This window comes from Tamandua tetradactyla, chromosome 18, assembly GCF_023851605.1.
Source record: "Tamandua tetradactyla isolate mTamTet1 chromosome 18, mTamTet1.pri, whole genome shotgun sequence".
NCBI lineage: Eukaryota > Metazoa > Chordata > Mammalia > Pilosa > Myrmecophagidae > Tamandua > Tamandua tetradactyla.
Genome location: NC_135344.1, coordinates 18,566,651 through 18,593,059, shown reverse-complemented (window position 1 = coordinate 18,593,059; position 26,409 = coordinate 18,566,651). Strand labels below are relative to the sequence as shown.

Genomic DNA, 26,409 nt, shown 5'->3' with positions numbered 1-26,409 from the left:
CCTAGATCTTATCTACTGGCAGAATTCAGTGTTTGTTACTTCTTAAGTAATTCTCATATGCATCTATTTCTCTCTATCATCTCTCCCAACACCGTACTTTTCCTACTTTATCCCAAGCATCCACACTGCCCTTTCCTCTCATCCATTAAATTATAGTAGCCGTAGGTAGATTTTCAAGATGTAGGCAGAATCAGCTTATTGTTATCTTTGAGAAACAAACAAAACTATCTGGAATGGATTTCCACTTCTTTTGGAACACAATAGAAAGTTCTTATTTGGGCTGTAACCCTTCAGGTTGAAAACCCTCCCTGACCTCCAAACTCATCACACCTGATCTTTGTTTTGCATTTAACTCTCTATATGGTTAACCTATTGACTGAATTATCTTTCAATACGTGGTTAGTTACTTGCAGTTTGTTGAGAAGAAAAAAAGAGGGAAAGCAACATGTACTTCTAGTAAGTCACGGTTTTATTGATATAGGTACTTTATAGAAGGCAAAATTTAGAGCTCTAAGAGTCATATCTCATTCAATTTCAACAAAATTTGGGCATCTAGGTTGAAGAGAAGATTCAACCTAAAATGATAGGTGACCTATCATTTTAAATAGGTCACCATCAAAATGATATTTCAAATTTAAGAAAGATGCAGTGTTGAAATATCCTTCTCTCTCACTTTGATGTTGAACATTTTTGTCCCAAATGGGATTTTCATGGGAAACAGTGTGTTTGTATATGTGTGTAGAAGGAGAAAGATAGTCATATAACTCTATTACTTCAACCATCATTTTTTTAGTGATAATATGAGATTGGAAAGAAAGATGAATTGAAGAGAAGCTCTTCTTTCCAGTAAACATTTCACCATCTCCATGACCTTTTCCGCAAAGTAGTGCCAGGCTAATAGCTCCTAAGGGGAAGAGAATCTGCCAATGAAGAGGATGCTCTTGGTCTCACAGTGGCTGATGAGGTATAGGAAAGGGTGATCACAGTGGAACTTTTCAATAATTGGTAACGATGTTGCAACAATTACTATGCCAGTGGCGGCTGCAGCCTCCGTGCCCTCTTCAGTCACCTCCACGTAGGCTTTATGCAGGATTTTGGATACCACGAGATCCTGGCCCCCAGTCATGCCCGAGAGGTCGGCGTTCTGTGGATTGAAGGCATCCCCCATCCCCATGGCTCTCAGCTCGGTTTTTAGGTCGTAGCTCTCCTCCACTTTGAACCGAGGGAAGCACAGATCCACGTCCCTCTGGCTCATATTTGATGAGCTCATCCACTCTATTAATTTCTCAGCGGTGAGTTTATCTTCAAGCTATACAATGGAATAAAGGAACTTACATGATGATCAATGCATATTGAGCTCAATTTAACATCGAATTGGTTCATGTGGGAAGCCTTTATTTAACAATAAGTGTAAAATACGGAAGGCTCAGTCATTTAGATAGATTACATTCAAGTGGGCGGAAAGGGACAGTCCTGCATATGTCAGTGCATTTATTTCGATTGTATATAGAGATATGCAAAAACAGAACCATTATAAGAGGTTATTTTGTAAAAGATTATCCTTATGCTGGAGACCAACTGCCCTTTTCCTTCTTAAAAAGCCCCTTCTTGTTATTCATGTGCCCATAATGTTTTACAGAGTACAACTATACTATACATATTATTTTTATCCCTTTTCTTGCTTGACATATTTGTAACCTTTTCCCACACTGTTATATACTTCCCTCAATCAACCTTAAATTCTTATATACAAAACCATCAAACACATTCCATGTATAAAAAGTGTACTTAAATTCATTTATTAATCCTTCACTTTGCACCAGGCCCTAGGCTGAAACATTGGTAATACAAATATTTACCACTGTTCCTTCTTTTCAGTTTTCATTGTTTTGAGCCACCGTGGTCCAAAAGCTTCTGCCCCGTTTAGACTGGCATCCATAGGGGTTATTGATGTTACTGGGATAACTGATGATACTGATAACTGCGGTTGCAGACATTGTAATGGAGCCTCATGTATTTTGCCATTTCACTCGCCTCAAGGATTTCCAATTCCCTATACTGCACAAAGGCAGCGGGCTCACTGTAGCGGCAGCGTCACCATTGTCCGGCTTAGTAAAACCAGCTTCCACATTTGGACTGTCTTTTACACACCAGATAATGTCTTTCATATTACAAGACACATTATATTTGACCACTATAACGATGCTAAAAAATTTCATTAATCTCACTTTTTTTTTATTTACTCCTAGGAATCAGGTTCAAAATGATTTCTGACCTCCTAAAGTCAGAATATTTCTAAACTGAATAGTAGGCTTTAAAAAGCAATCTCTTTTTCAACCGTCTACTAAACTACCCTGATTTAATAAGTGCACAGTGGTACCCTGCATTCTTTCAATTTGCTCGGTTTTATTTAGTGGTAGACTTGTACATTTTTTCCCACATCCTCCCGAACTCTCCAAGTCTTCATTTCCTTATCGAAAAATGAATAGATTGGACTACATCAGAGATCCCTGTAGTTGCAAAATGTTATGCCTGTTTGCTCATGTACATTTTTTATCAGAGGTGAGATTCCAGAGTTTTCATCAGAATTTTAATGGAACCTGGAGGGTAAAATTTTCTACATATTCTCCCATAATGTGCCTATGATACATAGGAGACTTGATTTTTGCAACCAGCCAGGTTCCTTATGGAATCCTCTTTAGACCACCCACAGGGAAGAAAAAAATCTACTCTCTGTGTGAGCTCTGGCAGCCGCCCCTCCACTCAGACAGCACTGCTTCTAAGAACAGCACCTACAAGCATTGTGGCTCTAGGAATTGCAGGTATGAGACTTTACCTTCTGCAGACCATCTCTTTCATTTGGTAGCAGCACAAACATGCTTAGTTCTTTGCCTTTGTACGGCATTTCCAGGATCTTAGCCTCCTCGTCCTCCAGAAAGGCTAAATTAAAGGATGATCTCTGTTTCATCATCTGCACAGGTTTGCTTGTATCCTACCATAAATTAATGTGTTAAACAAATACCAAGTGAAGTACAGATAAAAAAAATAATAATAATGTCATTGACATTCCAAAAGCACTCTTCTCTTAAGAGATAATAAGAAACTCAGAGACCAAAGTTTCTGCATGTATGCCCAACCAAATGAAGGCATGTAAATTAAACAATTAAAAAAATAGCCAGGACAATTTCCATTTTTTATGAATGGTTGTGCATTCTAGTAGGTGTCTCAATTCCATGTATGACCACATTACATTACACAGATAAAACAGAGATTCTACCTTGTTCACCCAAAACTTTCCTTCTTTGGTATATTCTTTATTAAATTTCTGGGTCCACAGCCCCTTGAACCAGATTGCACTTGCCAGAACCAGTTTGGTGGTGTTGTCAAGAGAGTCCCTGGGGAATAGGTCCTTGATTTTTCCTGCAAAAGAAAGAAAAATGGTCTGCTAATCAAGGTGTAAGTAGTATGCCTCAAAGGTGTTTTGCAAGTGGTCCCTACTGACCAGTAATTATTCACCTGTTACCACTTTAGATATTTGCAGACAGCGAGTCACCAACTATGGATTTCCTCATGGTGCCAGGTACACCTGGAGTATAGACACCTTGTCTTGTTAAGGGAAAGGAGTTCAGGTTCACCACCCAAGGGAGACATCCGTTATTTCACACTAAATACTGATACATTGATTCTAGCCACTACTTCAATAGAGTCCCCTCTTCCTTCCTTCCTTCTTTCCTTCCTTTTTAAATGGATGTAGGGCCTGATTGTTCTTTAGAACAAGTGCCATAAAATCAATACTCTGAAGCACAAGTCCTGTGCTGTCAGACACCACTTCCTTGGGTATATCATTGTCCATTCTCCACTTTGAATTGATGAAGGTGTGGCTTATAATGGGCCGTACAGATGGGAGTGGGCGGTGGCTTCGTCCCAGGTCAAGCTCTCTGCTGAGGATGGGGACGTCAGCCATGATAAGGCCTGCAGGGTGTGTGAATGAGATGTGGCTGAGGGCCTTCCAGCTGCCCACGGCAAGAAGAGTCGCTTACAGGAGAGCTGTTTGCTTCCCATGTAGCACAGGGGAAGGACACCCTTTCTAATGCTTGCTCTTAAGGATTCATCATCAGAACTTAAGGCTCTGACTCCAACAACAGGATGTGAACCGAAGATGAATTTGAGTAGAGACTTGGGGTCCACAAAGGTACTCTCGTCCATGGTCAAGTACAGAGTCTCAAGAGGCCTTTCCATGTAGTTTGCTTCCCGGGAAGCCTCCTTGGTTCTTCTGGGCTCTCTTCATATTGACTCAGACCATTCCACCATCTGCATTGCCTTTCCTCACCTTTCCTGCCCACCCCTGCCCTCCCTTCAAAACCCATCTCCCCAACCCCCAACCTTGTCCACCCCGATTCCCATGTCAAGCCCAGGGCTTCATGCACAAGGAGTGTTTTAAGATGAATGATCCATCCATACTGTACCATTTGTTTGGCTTTCTACCCAGGAATTAATCTTCTTTCGACACTCTTCTGCAGCATTTACAAAATCAACAGATTCCACAGAAGCTAGGTAAAATTTCTTAATATTGTCCAAGTAGTCCTTTGAGATGGGAAGGAAGAAAGGAGGAATTAAGTAAAATGCATGAGTAATTACATATTCCTAAATTAAATGAATTTAAATCACAAAATGTATATATGGGAATCAGGAATCCAGACCCTGAGCAAATCCACTTCTACAACCTCTGAATATTTTTATACAAGTGCAATGTGGTTAACCTGGGAGGAAAGTGTAGGCTAGCACTAAAGGCCAAGGGCACCTAGAGAAAGGGCAGGGAGGGAAGAGCTGTGGTTGCAAATTGCAAATCGAGCTGCCCTGAAGATGATTTGCTTTTGGTGCATCTCAGCAGTATTTCAACCCTTATATCTCTCACCTTTCTCATCTCTCTCATCCGGGGTATTTAGTATTCCTACATGCATCCCCAACTTTCCCCAGGAACTCAGCAAACCTGCCTACCCATCAGTATCCCATTAGCCATGTGTTTCCCAGATCACTTCCCAACCAAATTTACTCAGTGCGACTGAATTCATGCCAGGTCATTTGTGGTGACTAACTCAACTTCCAATCTCCTTTTGACCACAGAAGATTCTCTCTAAATCCACACCTTTCCAGTGGCTTGTCAGGCTCTGCAACACTGCAGAGGAGTAGAGTTGTGAGTGAGCATCCTCACGCACTTGGGTAAATACCCCCCACCTGGGCCAGCCCAGCCGCTCTGCCTTGCTCTCCAAAGGACCCAGGAGGCAGACTGAAGTGTGGAAGTTCTGGTGAAACTCACCTGAAGAAACTGAAATGACTTTTCTCCATAGAGCCCATTGGCAATGTTCAGTCCATAAGCATCAGTGGGTTTCTTTAATTCAGTCAGAAGCTTTTGAAATTGGTGATGCACATTTCCTGTACTGTCAACCTGCAAAAACCCAAAACGGGAGCCCACTGAATTACTCTGGCAGTGTAAAAACTAGCCCAATGCTAAGTCCCTTAGCGTAATACCAGAAGCTCAGTAGCCTCACCGATGACCATTGTGCTCACTTTCTTCCATTTGCTGTATGGGACCTCAAATATCCTTCACAATTTGCCTTACATTCAACCTCCTCAGGAAATTGTTTCCTCCAGCCCTAACTTACCCTGGTCTTTTTCTTCTTTTGAACTACCACTACTCCTTTAAGCACCACCATACATTCTACCATTAAATTCTGCCCCAACTGGTTCAAATGATTGCTTTCAGCATCTAGATCAAGTCTAAGTTTAGGGCAAGAGCCATATTTCTTTCCTATGAGCCATCAAGGCATTGTTTTTGTCAAAGTTTGGATATTTTAGCTGTGCTGTGACATGCAGCCATGTTGCATCCTTGGTGACATTATCATCTTGGATATGTTCATTGTGGTTTATGGCTCTGCCTGTGATGGTCAAACCCTGGGTGTCGAAACAGTGTATGTTCAGGACGGCCAGGGCACGGCACTCCCTGACATCTGGATAGAAAGTTCTAAAGCTGCCCTGTTCAGAAAGACACAACACTTTTTCTTCCCAGTTCTTTTTGTTTCAAGTAGATTTCTCAATCTTAACACTATTGACACTTTTGTTTGTGAGCTTTTGGGTTTTTTTTATATTTCTCTTTTTTAAATTTTTATTGACAAAACATGACAACATACAAAACACGAACATTTGGAATATATGAACATTCCATTCTTGGTATATAATCAATGACTTACAATATCATCACATAGCTGAATATTCATCACCAAGATTATTTCATAGAATATTTGCATCATTCCAGAAAAAGAAGTAAAAAGAAAAAATTCATACATACCATTCCCCTTACCCCTCCCTCTCATTGACCACTAGCATTTCCATCTACCCATTATGTTTCAACCTTAGTTCCCCCTATATCTTTCTATATCCCTTACCAGTCCCTTTCATTGATCACTAGTATTTCAATTACTCAATTTGTTTTATCACTTGTTCCCCCTATTATTCATTTATTTTTCAACCACATTCTTTACTCATCTGTCCATACCATAGGTAAAAGGAGCATCAGACACAAGGTTTGCACAATCACAGTCACAGTGCGAAAGCTATATCATTACCCATTCATCTTCAAGAATCATGGCTACTGGAACACAGCTCTACAGTTTTAGGCACTTCCCTCTAGTCTCTCTAACACACCTTACACTAAAAAGGGGATATCTATGTAATGCATAAGAATAACCTCCAGGATAATTTCTCGACTCTGTTTGAAATCTCTCAGCCACTGACACTTTGTCTTATTTCGCTCTTCCTCCTTTCAGTCGAGAAGATTTTCTCAATCCCTTGAAACTGAGTCTCAGCTCATTCTAAGATTTCTGTCCCAAGTTGCCAGGGAGGTTTACACCGCTGGGAGTCATGTCCCACATAGATAGGGGAAGGGCAGTGAGTATACCTGCCGAGTCGGCTGAGAGGGCGAGTACAGACACTTTGAGGTCAATAATTCTTGGCTGTGGGAGGCTGTCCTGTGCCTTGTAGGATGTTTAGCAGCAGCATCAACCTCTACCCATGAGGTCACCTCTCACACAAAGTTATGAACAAAAAATGCCTCCAGTTCCATGGGTGTAACTTTCCCTGGCAATGTGGGACAGAACTCACAGGGACAAGCCTAGACCCGGCATCCTGGGATTGAGAAAGACTTCTTAACCAAAAGAGGAAAGATAATTGAAACAAAAAGTTTCAGTGGCTGAGAGATTTCAAATAGTTAAGAGGTCACTCTGGAGATTCTTCTTATGCATTATACAGATATTCCTTCTTCTTTTTTGGTGTATTAGGATAGCTAGAAGGAAATACTTGAAACTGTTGAACTGTATTCCAGTGTCCTTGATTCTTGAAAATGATTGTATGATTCATATAGCTTTTATATCGTGACTGTGTGGTTGTGAAAATCCTGTGGCTGACACTCCCTTTATCCAGGGTATGCACAGAAGAGTCAGAAAACAAGGACAAAAAACTAAATAAGTAATGGGGGTGTGATAAGGAGTATGGGATATTTTGGGTGTTCTTTTTCATTTTTATTCTTCCATGCATTCTTTTAGAGTAATGAAAACATTCAAAATTTGATTGTGGCAATGTATGCATAACTATATGATGGTACTATGAGCCACTTGGTACATCTTGAGTATTTATATGATATGTGAATATATCTCAATAAAATTGCATTAAACAAAATGTCTCCAAATATTGTCCACTGCCCCCAGGTGGGGAAAATTGCCCCAGTAGGGAAAAACTGCTTTAGAGAATGTGTAGGCAAGAAAGGTCTCCAAAATTGAAACTGGTTTTGCCTCAAGCCTAGATCATAATTATTCTTGACTAGACGATGAGGTCCTTGAGCATAGGTCCTTAATTTTTTTTTTACGTTTCCTCCCTACTACGAGTACAGCATCTGACACATTGTGGTGATTGATGTCTGCTGATTCAAAATGGTGTTAGACCTATGTTATGAAGCTTTGTCAAAAAGACTTTCTTGATGGCAGTCTCCCACTTATAAGTAGATTCCATTCCAAAATTTCCCTTGTTACTGTTTTGCACACAAATATTTTTAACCATAATGTATCTGAGTCATAGCTAAAAGTGTTACAGAACTCACATGCCCCATGGGACAACTCCTTAGGGTATTTGGAGTTGCAAGTCTGACTGACGGGAATGCTGAGCTGACATCGGAAAGTGTGTTTTTTCCTCAAGCAGGCAGGGAACCCCATCTGTTCTCAGGTGCTACTACTGGCCTCCAAGACGTGCAGCACAGGATTCGGGGTGATGGAAGGCAAGGTTGGGGCTTGCAAGAGTAAAGGGCCTGGTAGGGAAACCCTGTGAGGAGGAAGGAAGATGCTCCAAACCAGTGAGTCTCAGGCTTGAGCATGCACTAGACTGCCTGGGGAGCCAATTAAAAGTACAAAGGGTGCACAGGTGGTTCAGTGGTTAGAATGCCTGCCTTCCATGCGGAAGACCCGGGTCCGACTCCCGGATCATGCACCAAAAAAAAAAAAAAAAAAAAAACACTGAAGCACAAAGACACTGTTCTGGGAGGTACACAGGGCACAGAGCAAAGTTTTGAAGCCAAGCCTGACTGAATCTAGAACCTTCCACTTGCTAGCAACGAATTTAGGAATATTAAAGCTCTAAACTGATATATCCAATAGCAATTATTTTCCAAAATATACTTCAATTTATTTCTTAAACTCATTATCAGTTAATTAAAGTCATATTCTTTTCTCAGGTAGCACATGAGATTTTGTTGGTTTGTCCAGAGTGATCCCCCGATGAATCCCAGAATGATTTGATCAGTGACTGGAAAAGTATTTGCAAGCCCCCTTCGGAGAATGATGAGAGTGGGGAGAAATTCAACTTCCCCAAGTTGAACTCTTGATATTCTCACAAGCAGTGTGGACAACCAAAGCTATAAGCTGAGCCCCCAGTCTTGGGGTTTGTTCACATGAAGCTTAACCCCACAAAGGATAGGTCAAGTCTACTTAAAATTTAGGCCTAAGAGTCACCCCCAAGAGAGCCTCCTTTGTTGCTCAGATGTGGCCCTTCTCTCCAGCCAACACAAAGAGCGGTCTCACCACCCTCCCCCTCTCTGCGTGGGACATGACTCCCGGGGCTGTGGACCTTCCTGGCAACGTGGGACAGAGATCCTGGAATGAGCTGAGACTCAGCATCAAGGGACTGAGAAAAAACCTCGAATGAGCTGAGAACTAACATCAAGGGATTGAGAGAAACTTCTCGACTAAAAGCGGGAAGAGTAAAATGAGACCAAGTGTCAATGGCTGAGAGATTCCAAACAGAGTTGAGAGGTTATCCTGGAGGTTATTCCTATGCATTAAGTAGACATCACCTTGTTGTTCAAGATGTAGCGGAGAGACTGGAGGGAACTGCCTGAAAATGTAGAGCTGTGTTCCAGTAGCCATGTTTCTCGATGATGATTGAACAATGATATAGCTTTCACAATGAGACTCTGTGATTATGAAAACCCTGTGTCTGATGCTCCTTTTATCTACCATATCAACAGAAGAGTAGAACATATGGAATAAAAATAAATAATAGGGGGAACAAATGTTAAAATAAATTCAGTTTGAAATAGTGGTAAATGAAAGCGAGGGGTAAGGGGTATGGTACGTATAGTCTCTTTTTTCTCTATTATCGTTTTATTTCTTTTTCTGTTGTCTTTTTATTTCTTTTTCTAAATCGATGCAAATGTACTAACAAATGATGACTATGAAACTATGTGATGATATTAAGAATTATTGATTGTATATGTAGAATGGGATGATATCTAAATGCTTTGGTTGTTAATTTTTTCATTAATAAAAAAAGCTTTAAAAATCATATTCTTTTCACAACTTAATTTTTTATGATAATAATAGCACCTAATATTTATTAAGGGCTTTCTACACGCCCGGCACTGTCGTAGCTATTTCCCACGTGTGCAGTTTCTGAAGTGGATTCTCTTACTTCCCACAAAGGAATGGGATCACTGTGGCCGGGATTACTTGTGTCTGGCCCTCATCCTCAGCCACTTGTTAATAGCAAAACTGAAATATGAACCCAGGCTGTAGGGCACCAGAGCCCAGTACTCTTATGTTCAATGCTGACTTCCTCTCAGGAAAATAAAAATCTGAGAATAATAAGTAGGTGGCATGAAACATGAAACTTCTCTGCACGCCCCAGCCTTTTTCGTCCCGAGTCCCCCTAAATTTATGAACCTTTAGACTTTGTGTGATATTCATCCTCAGTTTAAACTTTGACCCCTTGGATCCCAGTGCTATTTCTCGACCCAAAGCCTGTGTGACTCACCAGTTCTTTTGTAGCTTGTCCTTTTACATTCTCTGTGACCTCAGTAAAGTGAAGAAGCTGCAAGAGACAGGAAATGGGACAAGAGAAATTTATGCAAATATCAGTCTAAATCAGAGAAAAGCAAAAAAAAAAAAAAACTATTATAAAAAGCAAAGAACTTCAGTGTACGTTCTCTTCTTGAAAAAGAAACCACCGAAAAGTTGGTTTATTAGCCCCTACTTCAAAAGTGTCCCCATCCAGTCATTCCTTCAACCATGCAACCATTCACCCATCCATCCATCCATTCTCCATCCATCTTTCCATCATCCCTGAGCCAACTTCTAAGCTTTCCCATGCCTTTAAGTCAATACACAACTTCTACCAGTAGTCTTCAGGTTTCCAGCCTCACCTCTAATTTTTGGGCAATTGTAAGTTGTCATCCAGCTCCCAAAGCAAGTTCGGGCACAGGTGAGCAGAAGAGGGCAGAGCGTTTGCCTTCCCCTAACAGCTTTGTGCTCACCTAGTCGTGGGGAATTGCCTGCTCAGCTTCTTGTGCTATCCGTTTGGCAAGCCATGTCTGGGAACATCTGCTCAGAGAGCTGACAGAGAAAACCCAGCCCCAACAGACAAGCCAGGAAGAAAGTGACCTTCTTTTCTCACCTTCTCAATTTCTAATGCAGTGTTTTTTCTAGCACCCAATAGGAGCATGGACAACGCTGACGTGATGTTCAGAGGGGAAAAGAAGATGTTGCCCTTCTTTGATTTTATCAACTGTTGGTACAGATCCAACCCAAATTGGGTGTTTGCATAGCTGAGTGAATTCATGGTGGCCTTGGGGTGATCTGGAACTTCTGGAAAAAAACAAGATTCATTTTATAACAGTTTACTGAACAGAACCTGATTCTGAGCCCAAATGTTCGAGGAAAATGTCATTTCTGGGTTACAGGACTACCGTAGTCAAAGTTTGTCTTTTTTATAGTTTTCAAACCTTCTGCAGTGAAAATGCATCACTGCCATACTTAGGAGACTCGTAAAATTATTATTTTAAAAGGACAGGGATTTTCTAAAAAAAGGAACATAAAATATTTATCTTTCCCTCATGTGGTTCCACTTTGGTAGCAAAGGCTATGTAATGAAGGCCAAGAAGAAGATTCATGGAGAATTACAACTAGCCTGCTCTCGAGAGGCACCCCTCTCTGCTCTTCCCATCATGGCTAGCCAAGCACTCTCCCATGTCCTCTTAAGGGTGCATTTGTCTACTCTGAAAAAATTACATTTGATATAGAACAAATCAGATAAAGATGATATCTTAATTTTGCCATGAAAAAGTCCACAAAAAGCAAATATACCTATCAAAATAGATGTAAGATATAAGATATACATCTGTTATTATTTACAAAAATTGTTCATCTTACTAAAGCTGGATGGGCCAGCAGCACTTACCTGGGTTCCTGAGGAAGCAAAGGTGGGCAAGGAGCTGCTAAGTCTTCCCGTGCTGAATGCTTGAGAACTGGAATATATACTTCTCTCCCTCTGTGCCCACAGTCGGTATTTGAAGTAAATCAACTGTTGGTTTCTCAAGGAGGTTCACCCCCACTGTCTGTACCAGGAAATATTTATGTCCAAACTCATGATTACTGTCTTACTACTCAACTTCCTTTCTCAGCTGCAGAAAGAAATGTAGGTCTGCAACAGGTGGCAGATGTCAAACTTAGTACGTATGGAGCGTGCTGCAATTAGCTTTCCAATAGCAATGAAAATAAAGTTTAATTTCCAACTTTGTCACGTTCTCCCAACTCCCTGCCCTTGCTCTGTAACCCTCTCAAATAACCCTTTCTTCTCTTGGCTGTTGAATAGTCTCTGAGGCACACTTCAGACACCGAACAATTAAAAGGTGTACATGGGCTAGTTTTAAGTTCTGAACTGGCTTCTCTCTTTCGCCCATTTCCCCGGTAATTACCCTGTATAACCAGGAAAAGAGCTCTAATGCCTACTCCAGAGACATACGACAGAGGAGGTGACCTGGTAAAATACAGGGAGAAAGCATCCATAAACGCTCTGCCTGGGCAGCAGACCACCTCCTTACCTCCCATGCCTCCCTGCAGGGGACCCCCGAATTCTCCTGTTAATTGAGGTCAGTCCCCACCTGCTTCAGCTCTCCACGCCAGCAGGCTAGCGATCCGGGGACCACCGACACAAACTGGGCCATTTTGAGTGGCTTCCTCCTAATTCCGCAGGCCTTAGAAAAGCGCAGGGCAGAAGGAAATCCTGGGAGAGGCCGGGGTCACGTTTCCCCGCCCGCGGCCATGGAGAGCCCCCTTCCGCCTGGCGGGCTGTGAGGAGCCCCCCGAGAGCGGGCCGCGCCCCCACGCCCCCCAGCGCCCCGGCGCCCACGCAGCACTGCTGACGGCCGGGCTGGGCTGGGGGTCCGCGCACTCGCACCCGCAGCAGCTCCCCAAGGGGGCTCCCGGGCGAGCTCAGCGCACGGCCGCGGCCGGGAGGCCCGAGAGGCTCCGCAGCAGCGGGAACGCGGCCGGCCGGGGGCTCAGCGCTCCGGGCCCGGCCCCGCCACCTGCGGAGGGAGCCGGCGGCCCGCGCGGCGCGAGGCTCCCGGGTCTGAAGGGACGCGCTTCCTCCTGCTTAAGTGGGAAGAAGCTGTTCCTTGAGGTGCCGCCAAATGGGGACGGGTCCCCTCGCAGCCTCTGAAGGGGCAGGAACGGCCCGAGCCCCAGCCCCCGGCCCGGGATGGAACGGCCGGCGGGATGGAGGGGCCGGGCCCAGCCGCCCTCGGGCCCGGAGCGCAGCCGGCGCGCGGGGAGCCGAGGCGCACGGCGCCAGCCCTTCACGGCCCCCAGACGGCTCCGTCGTGGCGGCGGCGGGTAGATGTGAGCAACTGTGCGAGGCAAAAGAGGAGGGCGAGAGCAACCCTGGTTTCCCTAGAGAGTAGCCCGAATCCCGCGGCACGTCCCTGGCCGGGACCAGGTGTGGTCAGAGCCCGTCTCTCCAGTGCCGCCCACCCATCGCCTGATCAGAGCCCGTCTCTCCAGTGCCGCCCACCCATCGCCGGGCGCGGGGCGCTTATGGGCCTGGGGCCCTTTCTGCTGAGTTGTCGTCCCAGCCCGTGCAGCTCAGCTTTTTAAAACGCGCGTTCAGTGGTTTCAGGATAGTCACAAGGCTGGGCAGTCATCACCAGCATCTAATCCCAGGACACACATCCCCTTCACTCCCCAGAGAAATCCTCTACCCTGTCTTTCCCTGCCCCAACCCTGCAACTCCTAGTCGCCTTTCTAACTGGCGAAATGGATTTGCCTGTTTTGGACGTTCATGTACATGGAGTCATGGGATACGGCCTTTCCTGCCTGGCTTCCGAAACACAGCACGATGACTTCGCGTTTCATCAACCTTGTAGCACGTGCCTGTGATTCATTCTTTTTATGTCTGAGTAAATTCCATTGTACGTGCAGACCACGTTTTGTTGATCCACTCGACCGTTGATGGACATTTGTGTTGTTTCTACTTTGGAACTAATTTAAATAAAATGCAGCTATGAACATTCATATACAAGTTTTTGTATAGACATGAGTTTTCCTTTCTATTGGGTACATACCTAGCAGTGGAATTGCTGGATCATATGCTAATTCTACAGTGAAGAAATGCGATGAAGATTAAATGAATTAATAACTAAAACGATGATCACGGAATCAGGCATTTACTAAGTGCTCAGTAATGTAAATGACACAAGAGCACCTGTTATCTGTCTTATTCACAGTTCCAAACATACTTAGGGCCTGGAATGGGCCTGGTTATAGCAGCTACTCAAGAAATATTTCTTCAAATGTTCGCTATTAATTTCACTCCCTATCTCACAGTTTGGAAATTTCTCCTCTAGCTGCTAAGAGACAACACAATTTCACTGTTCCTTAGCATACATATTCCTTCAAAGCAAGTTCGCATCAGCTTTCCAGTTGAAACTTATGCAGGTCTATCATCGGTTCAGATAAAAAGTAAGGGATGTTTTGGCCCCTGGAGAATTATAGAGCTTTCCGCGTAAGGAACGTGGCACAACCAGCAGGCCCAGGGGAAGGCCAGAAAGGGTGGCTGACACTGAATACAGAGGTTGCACTTTTATGAGTTGAGTTGTGTCACCCAAAAAGATAAGCAGAAGTCCTTACCCCTGGGACTGTGAATATGAGCTTATTTGAAAAGAGGGTCATTGCAGATGGAATTTGTTAAGTTAATATGAGGTCATACTGGAGTCAGGTGGACCTTTAATCTAATAGGATTGGTGTCCCTATAAAAAGGGACCCAGAGAGAAAATGGTATGTGACCATGGGGGCAGATTAAAGGTCTGCGGTGCAAGCCAAGGAATCTCAAGGATTGTGGGCCACCTGCCAGAAACCGGGCACAGCACTGCTGACATCTTAATTTCAGACTCAGAACCTCCAGAACTGTGAGACAATAGGGTTCTGTTGTTTTAAGCCACCCAGTCTGCAGTACTTTCTTAACACAGCAGCCTTGCAAACTAAAACAACATCCGAAGCAGATTTCTCTAATTAACATTGCTACTCCTAAAAACTGCTAAGCTCGGCCATCCCAAGATACACCCAGTGCCAATCTTCTCTCTCCCAGGCCCTGCAGTGATAAGGAAAATCCCAGCGCTTTGACATCACGCAGCTTTGCTTTGAAACCAGGCTCCATCCAAATCGGTTTGTGGAACTGCATAAGACAGACAAATCTGTCTGGTTTCTCATAGGAAAATGGAGATAAAAGGTGCTCGAGGATTGAACAGGATTGGTGAGGGAAGCCCTGGCACTTCAGTCCAGATTGGGCCTTTGGTCCATGAAAGCATTCTTTGAGCATCCTGCATGCACAGATGCCCCTCTTTAGGAAGCAAAGAAGAGCCCATCTTGCCCCGCTTAGACTTGACAAGGTCAGGCTAAAAAGACGTGTGCACAAGCTCAATATCTGCCCTTTAAAATGACCAGGAAAGAGGGTGGAGAGAAAAATAAGTTGCCGAAGTATTAGAGAAAATCCTGGAAGACCGTAATCCAGGGAAAAAAATTGTACCCAGGTTACAAAGGTAAAATATACTAATTTCATCACTAATTACAATATAGAGTTAAAAATGTATTTTCTAATGCTATAGCTATAATGGAAACCATTGAAGATATAAATGTAAACTTTCCAAACTATCTGAAGAAACAAAGCAAAGAGATTACATACTAAAAGATTCTCAAAAGAAGCTTATATAAACTGACAATGACATAAAATAATGATTGATACTTAACCTTAGTTTTGTAAAAATTCAGAAAGAAGAACAATGATCAAAAGAAAAAACTTTCATATTGAATAACTATTACTAAACTCTGTACCCCCACACAAGACATTTCTAAAATGAACTAGTTTAAAGGATAAAATGATGGGCAGAGATAAACGAAGCTAATGCAAACAAAAATAAAGCAGGTTCTCTCCAAGATCAAATGCTGTCTTTATTGCTTCATGCAAAGATTATCAGAACTAGGGATCAGATTTTCCATTTTATCCTCTAATTGGTTTCCATTTGTATATACTAAGACTATTCATTTTTGCATATTAATTTTATATTTATCATCCCTCATTTTTAAAATTAATTTAAAAATTTATTCTCTTTGAGTCTCCCAAAAATCTAGTCATATCATCTGCAAATAATATGTAACCTTCTTTTTCCACCTTTCATATATGTAATTTTTTTCTCTTGCTAATTCATTGTCTGGTACTGTTTAAAAAAAAAACACAATGGGATAGCAGAGTTCATACACACTAGAACGGCTCCTATTTAAAAACAGAAAATACTAGTGTCGGAAAGAATGTAGAGAAATAAGAACATCTGCTCATTGTTGATGAAAATATAAAATGGTGCAGCTGCTGTGGAAAACAGTTTTCCTCAGAAAATTAAGTTTACAATCACTGTATGACCCAGAAAATCCACATCTAGATTTATACCCAAAAGAATTGAAAGCAGGAATTCGAACAGATATTTGCACACCAATGTTCAAAAAGGCATTATTCACAATTGCTGAAAAATGGACACAACCCAAATGTCCACGAATAGATCAATAGAGAAACAACATGTGGTATATACATACGGTGGAATAGTATTCAGCCGTAAAAAGGAATGAAATTCTGATACATGTGACAACATGCATGAACCTTGAAGATATCCTGTTGAGGGAAATAAGCCAAACACAACAGGACAAATATTTTATGAACTCACTGATATGAAATAATTAAAATAAGCAAATTCATAGAGCCAGAAACTAGAATATGGGCTACAAGGGGCCAGGATGTTGGCAGGGAAGAGACAGTTAATGGTTAATTGGTACAGAGATTGTGTTTGTGGTGATGGAATGTTTTGGATGCTGGTGATGGTAGCACAACAGTGCGAATGCAATTAATGCCAATGAAATATGTATTTGAATGGGTTGACGGGGACATTTTAGGTTGTAAATATGTTTCTAGAATTTTTTTAACCATGGGACTGTACAACACAAATATTAAACTCTAATGTAAGCTGTGGATTGTAGTTAATGGCATAATTATAAAAATATTGTTTCATCAATTGTAACAAAGTTACACCTTAATGCACAGTCTTAAAATTGGAGTAAACTGTGTGTAAGAAAGGTATATGGGAACTCTGTCTTTTCGCCATGATTTTTCAGTCAAACTACAACTTTTTTAATAAAAAATGCTTAAAAAATAGTAGTGATATTGATGTTTTCCTTCTTTTGAATTCAATGGGAAGTTCCTCTAGTGTTTCCTATTAAGCTTGACTCTGGTTTTGAAACTGACATAGAAATATTTTAATATTAAAAATAAATCTATTCCTATTTTATTAAGAGCTTTTATCAAGCCTATGTATTAAATGTTATCAAATAATTTCCAGGCGCTGTAGCAATGCTCAGAATCAAATGTTCTGCGATGCTGGAAATCTTCAATTTCTGTGCTGTTCAAAAGGATCGCCACTAGCCACATGTGGGCCCTTAACATGTGGCTAATGTGACAAATTTACTTAATGCCAATTTAAATTTAAATGGACATACATGGCTAGTGGTTACTGCATTGAATAGTGCAAGTCTAAATAGATTCCCCCGTTAATATGATCAATTATATTAATTTTTTTTTATGTGGATCCAATATTTACATGCCTGGGATAAGCCCCATTTTGTCAAGGATTATCATGCTAAATTATCTTGATATTTAAAAAACTTAAAAATGAATATATATAGATATGTATATAAAATATGTGTATATGATCTAATAATAATAATAATTAACCATCTATCCGCCTACAGGTCACTAAATGGAGCTATTGTCTCAGAATCCTTCTATATGCAGATGCTTCTGCCAGACATGTGCTATATTGGCTTTGTTTTAATCAATTATTGTTTTTAAAATAGTTTCATCAACTAGGAATATATAGCGAAAGTGTAAAACACTTTCATCAATGATTTTGTTCTTCAATTTTTCTTTCTAAAATTACATTATTGAAAGTGAACATTTTCATCAGTGTTTTTGCTCTAATCTGTAGAATACTTATAAAACTTGTTCTTCCAACTCTTCTATTGAGTTTTTCATCTTTCCTTATTTTCCTTGCAAGAGCTCTTTTTGTCCTCTGAAGATTCTTTCTTAATAGTATTAGCTGTTTTTAATTTACTCACTGAAGACATTAATGGTAATTAATAAAATTTTTTTTTCTTCTTATGAAGTTCAGTTTCTTCCAGGTTGCTATTTTCTGATTATTTCCATATAAGAGACTTTCTTTAAAATCTTCGTTTGACTCCTATATAAAACTGGAAGTCTAAAAGCTGATTCACTGTTTGGAGAATGTGATTGAACATTGTTTGGCTTTCAGTGTCACTATAAAATTATCTCCTTTGGTGGAACCCCTAGTTTCAGAATGTTCATGTCTATCATTTGACAGGTAAAAAACCCAGAGAGAATTCCTTCAATTTCATGCTTGGAGGATAAAGGCCTATTTAGTTCTAGAAGCCATGTGGGGGAGGAGAACTGGAGCTTTCTTTGAATGGTCATCAAATCCCCCTCGTATCAGCGGGATAATACTCTCACACTCTCAATGTGCTCAGTGTCCTGAAGTCCAGAGGCAATCTCTTTTTATTCACCCAGAAAATAGATCCCCAGATATTCGCGAGGGTGAAGGAGCTGGTTTCTCAGTTGTAAAATGAGGGAAGCAGATCTAGATTCCTAATTGCTTCTTTATCTGGTTTCTGTCTCACTACATTTTCTTAAGGTACATTGTGCTGCTAGTTTCTGTGCCTTTTGAAGTTCCTGTATTGTAAATCTGGTTGTTTTTTGGTTTTCCCCACTGTGGTAATATGGAGGATAAATACTTCAGAAAAACATGTTCTTAATCTTCATCCATTCCTGTGGGTATCAACCCATTGTAAATAGGACCTATTGATGGGGTTACTTCAGTTCAGATGTGGCCCAACTGAATCTGGACTGGTCTTCATCCTATTACTCCAGTTCTTTATAAGAAGAATGAAAATCAGACACGTAGAAAGGAAGTCATGGTGCTCAGAAGAGCCAGGAGAGTCCGCCATACATATCGCCACACTACAGAAAGGCCAAGGACCAAAGATCACTGGCAGTCAGCCCCAGAACACTGCAGATTCTGGGAGAATGCATCAACTTGATGAGGCCTTGATTTTGCACTTCTACTAGCTTCACAACATTTAGCCAGTAAAATCTAAACGTTTAAGCTAAACAATTTGCAGTAGTTTTAGTGATTTTCAGTCAGGAAACTAAAATACCCACTAATTAAGGCTTCTTAGGTCTGCTATACCCCTGGATTCTATATACCTCATTTCAAGGCATCTCCTGAGCCTTGTTGGGGGCCAGTTCAATATCTAATGGTCAATGTAATGGGTTTGATGCAACTGAAATGCATGACTCCAAAGTAGCCTTTCACTTCAACTCACTGTGACTCTGCTCTGGACTAACTGAACTGATCCGGGATAGGATTTCTCCAGTTCTCTGTGGTTAATACTCTCAGAGGAACACAGGTCAGTCTTCAACCGAGTGGGATGGGAGTGGGATGCCAACTCCATTGGGAGTCAGGATACCAGGGCTCATTTTCCCAGTTTTGCTATGACCCAACTGTGTGCCTTGAGAGAATATGACCATCAAGAGTAAAGCAGAGGGCGGGCCACGGTGGCTCAGCAGGCAGGAACGCTTGCCTGCCGTGCCAGAGGACCCGGGTTCATTTCCTGGTGCCTGCCCATGTATAAAAAAAAAAAAGATAAAGAGTAAAGCAGAATCCATAACTAAGAACAGAGAGCTGAAGTTTATTTACTTGTCAGACAAGAGAATAAACTAATGAAGTATTATCTTTCTCTTTCTCTCTCTCTCTTTCTATATATACATATATATAAAAAACAAAAATTCATAACAACTATGTATATTGTTAAGAAATTGTAAGCTCCCATAGCTCCCATATGAAGAAAACTTTATGATGCTACAGGATCCACAAAAGAAGATTCAAACAAATGAAGATGCATATTAATGGTTATTGAGTAAGAAGATGCACATTACGGCTATTGAGCAAGACAATTTACATCCCCACATGTAAATTCTCCCTAAACTAATCTCAAACTAAAAGCAATTTCCCCCAGAGTTAAAATAGGTTATTATTAACTAGACATACTTACTTTTCTGAAATATTACACAGCAAAAGCAGTGAGGGAGAAGAAGAAAAGTGATGAGAGAGATAGTAAATATTAAAGGATATCATAGAATTACAATAGTGAAAACTGTGTTATACAAAAGCATGCATGAGCAAAGATCCAAATGTAATAAAAGTTTAGAAACACGTATATTTACTAATAGGAATGTATTATATAATTAATTGGGAATTTCACAACAGGAGAGAATTATATTGATCATGGTTAATTAAATCTTCTAAAAGTACTAGAAGAAACTGAAGTACGGAAGTTTTTCTAGAGAGGATATGAAGTCAAGAATCCATAAAAAATCATAAAATTCTATTACATATTTTTAAAAATCTGCTTGACAAACACCATAATAATCAAAACCCAATAACAAATGATAAACTTAAATAATATTTGCAACTTTGGTCCCAGAAAAGAAAGGACAAAATAGATAAAGTGATAAAGGAACACTTTATCTATTTTTCTTAATAGATAAAGTGTTCCAACATATTAATAAAAATTCTAAAATAGGGAAATTTACCAGGGATGCAATTGGTGTATTCATAAAAAGGGAACTGTGAAAAATTGTATTTAAGGGTATGAAAACATCCTCGGCCTTGCCCATAAGTGAAGTACAAAGTAAAAGAACCCTGAGAGGCCATTTTTCACTAACCAAACAGAAATTCTGAAAGAGTTTGTTAACATTTGTGAAGAGTATGAGAAAAAGGAACTTGCATACATTGCTTGGGCGTGTGTAAATTTGAACAGTTAACATGGTCAGCATTTGGCAGTTGCAGTCAAAACCATAAATCCACAGTCTTTGACACAGCAGCTTCCGAGTTTTGTCTTATACATACATTTCCACATGAGCAAAATGACTAAGGTACATGTTTGTCATTGCAGCATGGTTTGTAATATCAGAAATGTGAAATGTCATTCACAGGGGACTATATAAATTATCATGTCTATGACTATATAGCCCTCATTCTAAAAGCAAACAGAAGGATGCCAAAGCTCTTTACTGATTTGGAACCATCTTCAAGATATAATTTTCTTTCCTTTTTTTATTCTAACCTCTAGTCTATTTTCTCTCTTTATGAATTTGCATTTTCTAAGTATTTCATATAAATAAAATAATATCATACCTTTTGTGTCACTCATTCAACAGTTTTTCCAGGTTTATCCATGTTGTAGCATATGTCAAACTTCATACTTTTTTACAGCTGGATAGTATTACAGCATATGGATATACACATACTGTTTATTTATCTGTCGATGGACACTTGGGTTGTTTACACCTTTTAGCTACTGTGAATAATGCTGCTACGAATATTAGTGTGCAAACATCTGTTGGAGTCCTGGTTTTCCATCCTTTTGGGTTAATAATAAGGTATAATATTATTAAGTAAAAGAAAAGAAAAGTGTAGAACAGTTTACAGACTATGATACCATAATGTAAAAAGGCACAAAAATAATCTGTATGCATGTATCTGTGTTTATACACAAAACCTCTGTGTTTATACACAAAATCTCTGGTGGGATGTAAAGGAAAATGAGCCAGATGTTTCAGGGGAGGGGATTGAAGTACTTGTTACATTAATGTTAAGGAGACTGTGCCCTGTTAACCCTCACCACTTTTTGTATTTTGAGACGTGTGAATGCATCACCTAACATAAAATCTAAATTTTGAAAAAGTCAACTGAATGTAAATCTGATTCATTCAATTTACTCATAAATCTAAGTATGATTTTTAGACCAATATCACAATTTGCATTAATATACTCAACGACTGCCAGAAACAGAGTACAGAATAAATCACTGATGGCGAAGTAAGATATAACTCATAGTAAACAAAGCTGATACTCTGCAATTATACCAGATTGCAACTTTTTACAAAGACTATCTTCTATGTAAAGGAATTATAAAGTATGGTTCTTGTGATTGCTATTTCCAAACATCTGATATTACTAGTTCAATATGGTACATAGTGAGAAGTCGGCAATGTAATGAATCCAAAGAGAAAGAGATTGGAAAGTATAATGATAACCTCATTATTTTACATATTATTAGTGAAATGTGACAATTAGGATAACTGGATTATGGTTAATTGCCCCAATGTCAAGTGAGTACCAAAGTGACAATGCAACATTCCACATTATAAAGAGAATGCTTGTCCCACCGTAATCCTGCCACAGGATATCGAAGAAAGGTGCATGACAGTTGTACAGCAGAGAGTGGTTCTGTTTGGTTGTAAGCACCTGATTAATAGTGGAATGGAGAGGCTGCTGGGAATGAGACTTGGGCCTCACTGTTCCAAAGGACTCAGGGGCAGGAATGAAAATGGGACCTCATCAAAATGAAGATGCCCACAGAGAACCTACTCTTGGAGGGACATATTATGGTACCAGAATCTTGGGGCAGCTATTTCCCTGACCAAATGGAAAATGCAGCTTGCAAATGCACTTAAAACATGAGGAGCCTGATTATAAAGTCTCTAAGAATGGCAAGACCTACTGGACGTCAAATTTTTTCATCTTAAGCAGCAAGAGTCACTCATATTGCTTGATGAGCATTTATAAGTTTTTTTGAAAGACAAATCATTTACGGCTAGTTCACTGAAGCTGATTTTAATGTTTTCTTATAAATGGTCTTTAAACGATTATTGGAATGGCAAATGATGGCTCAAAATTTGCATATAGACTTTATAAAGTTGGTTTTGTTAGCTCTTCCTTGTCCCACAATACCTCTCACAAGATTCTTGAGTTTGAATACTGTTTATGGTAAGAACCAGAGAGATTGGTGGGTAGATCCTGTAGGAACAGGCCAGCCTGGGAGACCAAGGGGTACCACTTCCCTCTTACTCTGTCCCCTAACTCCCTCTTCTGGTTATTCAGCTCTGCCACAGTCAAGACCCACAAAGAGCAGGCTTTCCTGATTTGGTTTAAAGCAGGTAAAGCTACTTAGTGAATCTTAGAAGTCTATTGGCCATGAGACAAAGTCAGAAAATATCAGTCTTTAAAAAGAAAACTTTCTAAAGTGGTCAAAATTATGTGATGCTTCAGACATAGTTCAATAAAATAACCTTCTCTAGAGAAGTGATTTACAAATGAGTTGTTGGTCAGGTTTGGGATTCATGAATAAGCCCAGGCAGTCTCTCCAGTATTTTATCAAGAACTCCATCTAATCTGAGGAAGATATTCATAATTATGCCTTGTTCATGGGATAAGCTATTATAAAGCAGCTTTTTGTGACTGATGAGAAATATTAAAAACAAGTCAGTATCTCTCCAAATTGAAGGCTCAAGGTAGGCGTCTGTCCCAGTGTGGATAAGGATGGCTCACAGGCCAAAGTCATGGTCTGCACATTTATTAGAGTTTCAGAAACACCCATTTTCCTCTTTCCTAACCCACTGCTTACCAAGCAAATCTCAAAACTGTAATTTGGTTCATAAAAACACTAATTCAGCAAGATGTTCAGACATGACTAAGCATGATTTACAACATAGCTTCATTTACAAATCGGTAAATTGGCCTGTTGGCAGATGATAGATTTGATGTGTGGTTTGAGAACTTTTCCCTGTCCCTCCCAAAATGTGCCAAGTGCTTCTCCCCCTCTATCCTCCCATTGATCTATATGCACATGCCTTTCAGAGCACTACATCCTTGTATGATTGCAAACTCTTTATATATCTTTTTCTGCTACCAAACTGGATATTCTTTAAGGGCAGGATTGTCTTCCTTAGTCACCTTGTATTCTCTGCAGCAGGTGCTCAAGAAGTACACATTCAATGGACTCAAACTAGATCCCGGAGATCTGACAATGTGTGAGTGAAGAAAGAATAAAGCATTTGATCTTGCAAAATGGAGACCAGATTCAGAAACGTCCTGTGGCCACACCAAGGAATAACCGCCCACAAGGGAAAATCCCTGGATTTAGCATAGCTTACACCAAGGGATCTCCTGAGCCCTGCCCACTGTGCCAGCACTCCTACCTCACTGGGTAGGATATTGGCTATTGACCATTTGTTCATTATCTAATTGTCAGTGTGGTGGGACTGATATAACTGATCAGGAGAACTGAAATATTTGACTCCAAAGTACCACTTTAGTTCAACTCACTGTGCCCCTGCTCTGGACTCACTGAATTTTCCCAGGATTGGATTCCTCCAGACCTGAGTGGTTAATACTCTCAGAGGAACACAGGTCAGTGTTCAACTGAGTGGGATGGGAATGGGGTGTCAACTCCACTGGGAGTCAGGATACCAGGCTTCATTTACCCAACTACGTGCCCTGACAGAAGATGACTGTCAAAGAGTAAAGCAGAAGCAGTCAGAGCTAAGAACACAAAACTGAAGTTTATTTGCCAGGCAACAGAACAAACCAGAGAGGGAGTCAGTCAGTGGTTGGTAAATGGAGAACAATCAGGGATTTCAGTTTGTCCCAGTCTTCCCACCTTGATGACGAACTCCCTCACTAACTTCTTTTTAAGTCTTATTGGAGCTGGTTTTGCCTGTGCAAACTATAAAGCAAAATGAATTAAACCACATTCTGGTGCTGCCCAAGACACCCCAGAGAACATAGTAATTTGCAAGTATTTGTTATTTTATGCTTGAATAATCTTCACCACTAACCTGTTTTCCAGTAGCCAGACAACTACATGCTACCTAATAAGGAAGAAATAAAATGCCTCCACTGGATATGCTGGTTAGCAAAAAGGATGGACCTTCACACCCTTCCCAGGGAACCAAGTTTGGGGAAAATATCAGGGATTTTCCTAAACCAACCCACAGAGGCAGTGGAAACAGTGGAGTGGTTCTAGCCATAGACATTTACAGCTGAGTTATTTGGGTTCCTGGTTACTGGGTGCCAGAGAAGTGCACGCCTGCTTATGAGTTTCTGACAGAAATAAGTTTGCAATTCCTCTCATGAATAAACTTCTAAAGCTTGCTGAGTGTTCCGTGACACTACCTGTACGTCATCAGGATGGCATGGTATGGACTACCCTTTGCTCAGAGCACTTTTCGGGGACAGACAAAAAAAGAATAAAATGATTTCCACTTAACTAACCTAAACTCTCTCCAAAATCAAGCAAATTCCTAGTCAAAATCAATTAGTGAGTTTTCCCCAAACCTACCCTCTTCTTGACAAACTTTGGTAGCCCAGTGCCTAAGAGAATTCAGCCTTTGTCTCAAGGCCCCTCCGAAACAGCCACCCCTCTGGAGCTGTAGGATGGAGTCCATCCTACTATGTCACCCTATTTCATCCTTCAGTATACAGGTTCGATGTCTTGCTTCTGTCCTAGGGGTAAGCCAGGTCCCTTCACTTTGAAACCCAAGTAAACACATCCAGCTCCAGCTCCAGGAACTTCAGATTGTGCCTTGTGATTACAGTCCATGAAGCAGACTCACCTGAGAAACCCCCATTCCTCGCGACTCACTAGTCCATTCTCCAGCATAATTCGCGGACATCTGACATACCAATTCCACCCAGGATTCATCACACGGAAGTGGCCGGAGGAGACCTAGGGCAGCATGTCCAGGAGGCAGGTGAGCAGGTGAAAACTTGCAGTTTTGAAAACTTTTCTGCCCATTATCTCCCTCTACCCCTTACTTTCACCCTCTGTATTTCTGGGCACTTGTAGCTGAATATTCCTTTGATCTTCCTGAGATGGGCTTGGACAAAAACAGGCCCTTCTCATGGCTGGTCTAAAAAGGGTCCAGAGCAGTAAGGGTTGGTGAGGATGTGGAGAAATTGGGACCTTCATGCAATGCTGATGGGAATATAAAGCAGTGCACCTGCTGTGGAGAAGAGTCAGGTAATGCCGAGATGATAAATATAAAATTAGCATATGATCCAGCAATTCCACTGCTAGGTATGTACCCAATAGAAAGGAAAACTCATGTCTATACAAAAACTTGTATATGAATGTTCATAGCTGCATTTTATTTAAATTAGTTCCAAAGTAGAAACAACACAAATGTCCATCAACGGTCGAGTGGATCAACAAAACGTGGTCTACACGTACAATGGAATTTACTCAGACATAAAAAGAATGAATCACAGGCACGTGCTACAAGGTTGATGAAACGCGAAGACATCGTGCTGTGTTTCGGAAGCCAGGCAGGAAAGGCCGTATCCCATGACTCCATGTACATGAACGTCCCAAACAGGCAAATCCATTTCGCCAGTTAGAAAGGCGACTAGGAGTTGCAGGGTTGGGGCAGGGGAAGACAGGGTAGAGGATTTCTCTGGGGAGTGAAGGGGATGTGTGTCCTGGGATTAGATGCTGGTGATGACTGCCCAGCCTTGTGACTATCCTGAAACCACTGAACGCGCGTTTTAAAAAGCTGAGCTGCACGGGCTGGGACGAC

General features: G+C 41.0%; 1 protein-coding gene across 2 annotated transcripts in view; it reads right to left on the bottom strand.

Moving 5' to 3' along the window:
• Nucleotides 1-466: 466 nt before the first annotated feature.
• The window catches only part of LOC143662543 (serpin B3-like), a 61,506-nt gene continuing 35,563 nt past the window's right edge, over nucleotides 467-26,409 (bottom strand). The window contains exons 1-9 of one of the 2 annotated variants that reach the window (XM_077136126.1): nucleotides 12,293-12,425; nucleotides 11,776-11,932; nucleotides 10,993-11,183; nucleotides 10,354-10,410; nucleotides 5,318-5,446; nucleotides 4,467-4,584; nucleotides 3,278-3,420; nucleotides 2,837-2,992; nucleotides 467-1,309 (exon numbers count right to left, since the gene is read on the bottom strand). In XM_077136126.1, the coding sequence (XP_076992241.1) occupies nucleotides 905-1,309; nucleotides 2,837-2,992; nucleotides 3,278-3,420; nucleotides 4,467-4,584; nucleotides 5,318-5,446; nucleotides 10,354-10,410; nucleotides 10,993-11,157 (1,173 nt within the window). In that variant the 5' untranslated portion in view covers nucleotides 11,158-11,183; nucleotides 11,776-11,932; nucleotides 12,293-12,425 and the 3' untranslated portion in view covers nucleotides 467-904. Of the gene's footprint in view, nucleotides 1,310-2,836; nucleotides 2,993-3,277; nucleotides 3,421-4,466; nucleotides 4,585-5,317; nucleotides 5,447-10,353; nucleotides 10,411-10,992; nucleotides 11,184-11,775; nucleotides 11,933-12,292; nucleotides 12,426-26,409 lie in introns of those variants that run through there. The other variant, XM_077136124.1, reaches the window with a different exon arrangement.